Source organism: Priapulus caudatus, unplaced genomic scaffold (genome assembly GCF_000485595.1).
Source record: "Priapulus caudatus unplaced genomic scaffold, Priapulus_caudatus-5.0.1 Scaffold2630, whole genome shotgun sequence".
Lineage (NCBI taxonomy): Eukaryota > Metazoa > Priapulida > Priapulimorpha > Priapulimorphida > Priapulidae > Priapulus > Priapulus caudatus.
In genome coordinates, this window is record NW_014579691.1 from 13,885 (window position 1) to 21,738 (window position 7,854).

The 7,854-nt window shown below is 48.2% G+C and overlaps 1 protein-coding gene across 1 annotated transcript in view; it reads left to right on the plus strand.

The window, feature by feature from the left end:
• Positions 1 to 5,427, plus strand: part of LOC106818899 (solute carrier organic anion transporter family member 5A1-like) — a gene marked incomplete at its 5' end in the record, with an annotated part of 9,760 nt that extends 4,333 nt beyond the window's left edge. The window contains 2 exons of the mRNA XM_014823569.1: positions 4,177 to 4,530; positions 5,360 to 5,427. Of these exons, the coding sequence (XP_014679055.1) occupies positions 4,177 to 4,530; positions 5,360 to 5,427 (422 nt within the window). The remainder of the gene's footprint in view (positions 1 to 4,176; positions 4,531 to 5,359) is intronic.
• Between the last annotated feature and the right edge of the window lie 2,427 nt (positions 5,428 to 7,854).

The following is a 7,854-nucleotide window of genomic DNA, read 5'->3' on the forward strand; positions in this document are numbered from 1 at the left end:
TGGGGATCTCCCACAAGAATTCTCCCCTCTCCCTCCTCGCTTCTCCCTTACTCCACCTGCCTCCTCCTCCCACGCAGCTTCTCCCTTTCCGCCTCCTCCTTCTCCACCACTCTCCGCCTCCCCTTCTTCCACGCAGCTTCTCTCCCTCCCTCCTCTCCAGCCACCTCTCGCCTTCTCCTCCCTTCCTCAGGTCGTCCACGTCAGCCTTTCTCCCCTCCTCCCTCCACTGCACTTCTCCCTTCGGGTCGCCGTCTTGCCTCCTCCATCTCAGCTTCTCCCTTCTCCTCCCTGCCTCTCTCTTCGCTCCTACGACAGCTCTTCCGCTCTCCACCTTCTCTCACGCAGCCTCTCCCCCTCTTCTTCTACCACCAGCTCTCCCTTCTCCCGCCTTCCTCCTTCTCGTACAGTCTTCTCCCTTCTCCTTCCCACCAGCTTCTGCTCCCGGCCGTCGCTGCCTCTTCACAGCTTTCTCCACTCCTCCACTTCTCTTACCATACCCGCGTTTCTCCCGTTCCCCCCCTGCCTCACTCCTCTCCCCACTTCTCCCTTCCTCGCCCCCTACCTCCTCCACCTAAGCTTCTCCTCCTCCTGCCATCCCACCAGCTTCCCCGTCTCCCCCTCCATTCCTTCCTCGCATCCAGCTCTCACCCTGCTCTTCTCCACCAAGCTTGCTCCCCTCCTCCTCCTCCCACCAGCTCTTCCGTTGGCTTCTCTCCGCCTCCTGCCTCCTTCCAGCTCTAGCTGGTGTCTAGCTCGAAGTGGGAAATTGCCATATTGAGGCATATAGTGCGAATTGGCGTCATGCGCAATTACGCAATCCTATTATCCTATATCATAGGGGGTGCGGGCTATCTCAGGATTATTCTCGCAAGTCCCCCGCCAGAGAAATTCGCGCTACAGCAGCCGGACTCCCGCTAAGCTTATCTCGAGCGCGCTCAGTGCTAGACTGCGCTCGCGTGGCCCCAAGCAATAACCCGGTTCCGGCCGGTGCCGGTCCGCGTGCGGTCGTACAGTTATAAGCCCCAGGTCACACCGCAGGGCCCCTACTCAACTACGCGCGGTACTCACGCTCTAAGATCGTGGTGAAAACGGTGTAGAACGCAAGGTTGAACGTTAATGGACGTACTGGCGATGCAAGTGATCGTGCGCGGTGCAGTCAGCATCGAGCGTGGGATCGGTGGCCAAGTCTTTGAACATGTTCAACATAATCGTGGTTCGCGCGTGGGCGGAAATACAGGTCGCAGTGGCGGGCGTATAAGCAGACGTGGAAGGCCGTAGTACCCACGTAACTCGAGCGTAGTAACGAAACTAATGGGTCGTTATCGCAAGCGTGTCGGGTGCGGTGGAAAATTATCGCCGCTGTTCCCAGCACGACGTCAATGACGTTCATGACGTGTGTTAATTGGGGCTGCTAGCCTCTGGCCCAAGTCGCCACCGAGTTCAGTGTCACTATTGACACAAGGACAACACGACTCCAAGCCATTTTTCTCGTCAGAAAACTCGAACTACTTGATTGCCAGAGCCCCATGCAATGCTGGAGGAGGACGAGGAAATAAATAAGAGACAATCAAAGGATGCTTGGGCGGCTCTCCTCTTGACTGTGTGCGGAGTAGTTGTGTCCGTAGAAAATAATCTGAATGTTAATTAATCTATGATTTAAATAATCTGATTTAAAGTTGACTAATGTATCTAATAATATCCTGGATTTAATTTTGACCAGGCCACGGCAGAATGAATGTGATGTATAGAATCGCGCCGGTATTTTATGATCGGTTGCGCAGCGCAGTCGTGCGCGTGATTGGCTGCGCAGTTGGAGGCGCGGTGAGTGGCGTTGCTAAGGCACAGTGAAGCGTCGTCGAACGCAAGCACTATCTGATTGGTCGCAATAATGACTGCAGTCCCGGCTGCCTCCGTGTCACTACGGTTATGCGTCCCCGTAGTAGGTGGTTGTCAGACCGAGGGGTGACTGTTGATTCGTGGAGTGCAAGCCATATAATGGTAGCTAATTCGCTTTCTATCAGTCTATTCTCTTGCCATGGTGGGTAATGATTCCATGCAGTCTGTAGTTCCCGGATAATGTTATCGTGCCATGGTGATTCTTGGTGCGGTAAGGTAACCCTGGATGTCGTGTGTGTCACGACTGTCCTCGGTAGATTATTCTCTGGGTTATTGTCAGACCGAGTGTTTCAGGGCTCGCCATAGCATTTCAGGAGGCTATGCTGTCTGTTCCGCCCGGGTTGCGGCGTTTTGGTCAGCGAGACAGACCTTGTGATGCCGATATATCCGGTGTGTTTCCCTCTTCCGGGGTGGTTTCTGATAACACTACCTCACCTTGCTTGAGCGCTTGGTAGCGGTGTAAGCTGCGGCTGGACTGGTTCTCAGACGTGTGGTTTTCCGCTATGGTTCTGAGCATCTTTGAGCATCCGGAGCTCCGTGGGGGCCAAGATGACAGTCTCTCGCCAGTAGCTTGTTTCGGGCGGACTTATAGGGGCTCTCGGGGTTCTTGATCCGTGGTTAACGTAGATATCGGGGGCCACGGGGCCGGCCATATTGCGGGGTAGGGACGGGGTGCGGGTTCCATACTGCTACGGACCCGTGTCGGTCGGCCAAGCGACGACTCCCCTCCGGTCCGTGGAACGTTGCACCGCACTGATTCGGGCATCTGTTAGGGAGCACCCGAGGTAGTTGCGTCACGTGTGTTCTCTAGCCGGCTGGTACCGCGCTACTCACCCACGGGCATTCAGAATTATTACCCTTGATCGGAACGAATTTGGGGTTTGTTCCCCATTAGTGTCGGAGTTTCTCTTACAAAAATAATCTATAGATTACCTATAGGTTTACCTATAAGACGGTCTATAGGAATCTATAGGATTCTATTAGATATCCTATAGGAAATCGTATTGGTAATCTTATAGTTTCTATAGGATCCTATAGGAATTAACCTATAGGATGTTATAGGATCCTATAGGAATTAACCTATAGGATGGTAGAGGATCCTATAGGAATTAACCTATAGGATGTTATAGGATCCTATAGGAATTAACTTATAGGATGTTATAGGATCCTATGGGAATTATGTTCCAATTCTCTATAGAATCCTATAGGAACGAGCTGTCATTGGTCGGGTCGGGGCGGGGCGGGGCTATATCAGATATTTTGCACTCGTCAGATATTTCGCGCGACACCGGGGGGCGGAGATACGGCCGTTTCAACGCCTCCGGGCACAACAGGTGAGTGAGAAACACTAAGGTTGCTGCTAGTCACTAGGTATCGACCGGTGGCGCCATCGCGTGTCGCCGGGAGATCACGAAACGCTACACTGGTGCCGTGCCAGTGACCAGTGTAACTTCAGCTACACTGGTCTTGCCAGTTGCAGACTCTTTGTAATAGTGGTTGCATTTGGTGCCGTGGTTTGCCGGTTGTGTGTTAGTCGTAGGGTGGTTTTGTTAGTCGACGCTTGACGGGAGGGCGGCGTGAGATGCCGCCTAATGGTGCCGCTCGTGGGAGGCGACATCTAAGCGTGGTAATTCACCTGACCTTGATTTTTACAGGGTCGGTGTCCAGACACGGGTTGGTGGACCGGTGGGGGTTAGTTTGACTCCGAAATCGTCCCTTACTCCAAGTAAAGGGTGGGAGTTGGTAAATACTTCCCCATGTCGTCGTGAGTCGGTCACTTTGTTGGCTGCGGTGGTTGCCGTCGGTGGCTCGGCTGTTTGCCCTGCTCCACGCACCATGCGTGTTTCTGGGTGGGTCAGTGAGGACCCATTTTCTGCTCGCATAAGGCAAGTAGACGATATGGCGGGTTTCGGGCACCGTGAGGGTAGCCCTGTGCCCTCTCACCGATAGGGAGGGCCACACACAAGCTCTGGGGGACGGTTAACAGCGAGAGTTCGCGTTCACCTTTCCGATGTGGAGGTCGTGAGAGGAAGGTATGGTTAGTTTACCCCCCTCATGGGAGATTTTCTGAGGGATTATGGGTTTTCCTCAGAAATCTGGTGTAGGTATGGTTAAGGGGAGCCCTTCTCGGGTAAAGCTGTTACTCGATTGGGAGGCTCCTACAGCGGTTGATTGGGTCAGCTAGATCTCTTTGCTGGGGCAAGGTTGATAATGAGCGACGAGATAACGGTTGGTGGGTTTAAGCTTCCCCAGATGATGTAGTGAGGGTTGTTACCGTAGATATCCTGAATGTCTACGAAGGTGCGAGTGCGCCAGTCTCCTGGTTGGGAGATGGGGCTAATGGTGTAGACGCAGAGGTGGTTGGTGGGTCTGGTGGTCCGGGGAACGTGGCGGGTCATAACGCGTTTGATCCGCTCGGCACGGATTCCCAGGTATTGGTTGACACAGGGTCGGACGGGGTTGATGGCTCAGGATTTTCTCGTTCTAGCCTCAAGACACAAGCGGTGAAGTTGGGGCAGGTGGTTGGCCCTCAGATTGGTACTGGGGAAGTTACTGTTAAGCCACTGGTAGCTGGGCAAGCGAGGGACCGTTTGGGTGGTTTTGTGTTCTCTAACCCAGTGCCTCGTGCACCGGGTAAGAGGTTAGTGAAAGCTCCGTGTCACTACGGTTATGCGTCCCCGTAGTTGTGGTTGTCAGACCGAGGGGTGACTGTTGGTTTGTGGGGAGCAAGCCATATAATGGTAGCTAATTCGCGTTTGTGCCGCGGCAGTCTATTCTCTTGCCATGGTTGGTAACGATTCCATGCAGTCTGTAGTTCCCGGATAATGTTGTCGTACCATGGTAATTCTTGGTGCGGTAAGATAACCGGTAAGGTTCAGCTAAAAAAAAACTAAAACTGCCTGACTTTACCCAAGCTAGGTCACACTCCATGGCTAGCTATAGCCCAAACTATGGCAATCAAGCAACAAGATTTCTCTGCGGCCGTCTCAGCTAAACTGTGCCGTCGATCAACAAGACTTCTCTTGCCAAGGGACGCTATCCTGCGCCATATAGCGTCGTCATCGTAGGCGTAGCCTCGCAGTTTAATATATAGGAGCCTATATATATATATATATATATTCTGTGTAATGCCCGTTTCGGTCTCCTAGGCAATTATTATTATTATTATTTATATTATTATTATTATTTATTAAGGTAACCCTGGATGTCGTGTGCGTCATGACCGTCCTCGTAAATTATTCTCTGGTTATTGTCAGACCGAAGTGTTTCAGGGCTCGCCATAGCATTTCAGGAGGCTATGCTGTCTGTTCGCCCGGTTGCGGCGTTTTGGTCAGCCGACAGACCTTGTGAGATGCGATATATCCGGTGTGTTTCCTCTTCGCGGGGTGGTTTCTGATAACACTACCTCACCTTGCTTGAGCGCTTTGTAGCGGTGTAAGCTGCGGCTGGACCTGGTTCTCAGACGTGTGGTTTCCGCTATGGTTCCTGAGCATCTTTGAACATCCGGAGCTCGTGGGAGGGCCAGGATGACAGTCTCCTCGCCAGTAGCTGTTGTTTCGGGCGGACTTATAGGGGCTCTCGGGTTCTTGATCCGTGTTAACGCAAGATATAGGGGGCCACGGGCCGGCCATATTGCGGGGTAGGGACGGGGTGCGGGTTCCATACTGCTACGGACTCCGTTGTCGGTCGGCCAAGCGACGACTCCCTCCGGTCCGTGTGAACGTTGCACGCACTGATTCGGCATCTGTTAGGGAGCACCCGAGTAGTTGCGTCACGTGTGTTCTCTAGCGCGGCTGGTACCGCGCTACTCACCCACGGGCATTCAGAATTATTACCCTTGATCGGAAACGAATTTGGGGGTTTGTTCCCATTAGGGTCGGAGTTTCTCTTACAAAAATAACTATAGATTACCTATAGGTTTACCTATAAGACGGTCTATAGGAATCTATAGGATTCTATTAGATATCCTATAGGAAATCGTATTGGTAATCTTATAGTTTCTTATAGGATCATATAGGAATTAACCTTATAGGATGTTATAGGATCCTATAGGAAATTATGTTTCCAATTCTCTATAGGATCCTATAGGAAAATTATAGAGATCCTTATAGGATCCTTTGTAGAGATGTCTATATGATGTTATAGGATCCTATAGGAATTAACCTATAGGATGTTATAGGATCCTATGGGAATTGTGTTCCAATTCGCTATAGAATCATATAGGATCCTTCTAGAGATGTCTATAAGGATTTATAAGGAATGTTTTGATAGGCCTCCTATAGGAGATCCTATAGACCTCCGTAGAATTTCCAAAGGAATACGTATAGGATTCTATAGGAATATTTATAGGATGCTATAGGACCTGCTTGTAGAGATATCTACAGACCATTTTGGGCTAAAACATTGCATTACATTACAATAGAAATATATTTATTCAAAAAATGTATACGTACGTACACATACAGATGAAATAGCAATAAATAATATGTAAAATTACAATTTTTACAACTTTATGAATTCATATGACTGAGACTGATCCTAATAGGCTAATAAAAATTCCTTAATTTAAAAGCAATAATTGCATGCACGAATTGCTATACATCATACACATTAAATATATATATTCTTTAAATAATACTATGTTTCAAAACACAATTTGTATTCATGTTAAACAATATAAATGATACATAAAACAAAGAACATGTAATCATGGATGCTAGAGGATGCAAACGATCGAAGTGCCTATATAATTCATGTTCAGTGCTATTCCTTGATCAGACGCTTTCCTTCTGTGTTCAGCAACTGAGTGATAGCTGCTTTGTCTCTTTCACCATGCAACCTAAAAACGCATTATAGGGAGTATATATAATATATATATATAATATAATATATTATATATATATATTGCTATATAATATATATATATATATATATTTGCTATATATATATATAGCTAAGCTATAGTAATTGACAATTAGTGCATGAAATCTGATCATTTAAGACCATAAAGTTTTATTAATAAATTGTATAATGTATATATATATCCGCTTGCATGTCATCAGAAGTAGATATAATATGGCTGCGAGGGTCTATGTCCCCGGGGTACTGCCGGAACGTACCCTGGGTACGGTCCGGTATACCGGAATGTACCCTGGTACTATCTAATATGCCGGACCGTATCTCGCCTATTCATTCATTTATTCAATATTTTATCTATTTATTGTGGATAAGGTAAGCAATTTCGTCATATACCGAATGTGATTTCAATCACACTAGTTTCCGTTGCGTTAACAACTATTTTCCCGTAATTAAACAATTCCAGAACTTTTCCGGCTGCGCGTGTGTGGAGGAGGGCGGGGGCGCAGCAGCAACGGGAGCATGTGCAAATGACTGCTCATACTACCTCACACTTTACCTCGTCATACTCTTCATCAGCGGTTTCGTCTCATCTCCGACGAAAATCGCCAGTATCACCGTAAAAATGAGGTGGGTAATTAGAAAATGAGAAAGCTAATTAGGAAATGAGATGGATAATTAAAAAAGGTGGTAAATAAAATGAAGTAGGTAATTTAAATAAGGAGGTGGTAATTCAAGAGTTTGGAATTAAACGAAATTACAGTAAGCATTTCTTTAACAAGTAAACACCACGCACAGGCGCGCGCACGCATGCACGCACGCACGCACGCATGACGGCATATCTAGCTCTCGTATGCTGCTATTTGCATGATTGACATTTTTAGATGTCGTGAAAAAGACCTGAGTCTCTATCGCTGGGATTTCTTTCTTCTTACTAGGCTTGCTAGGTAGTACAACATAATCCCAAGCATATTAGTAGGTCTAAGTTAAAACAAACGCAAACATACCCCTAACGTACTCTGGTCCGTCCACTGCCATGCTCTATACAAATTAATATACATATACAAAATCGGGTACGCACGCAGAGAGAAAGAGATGAAT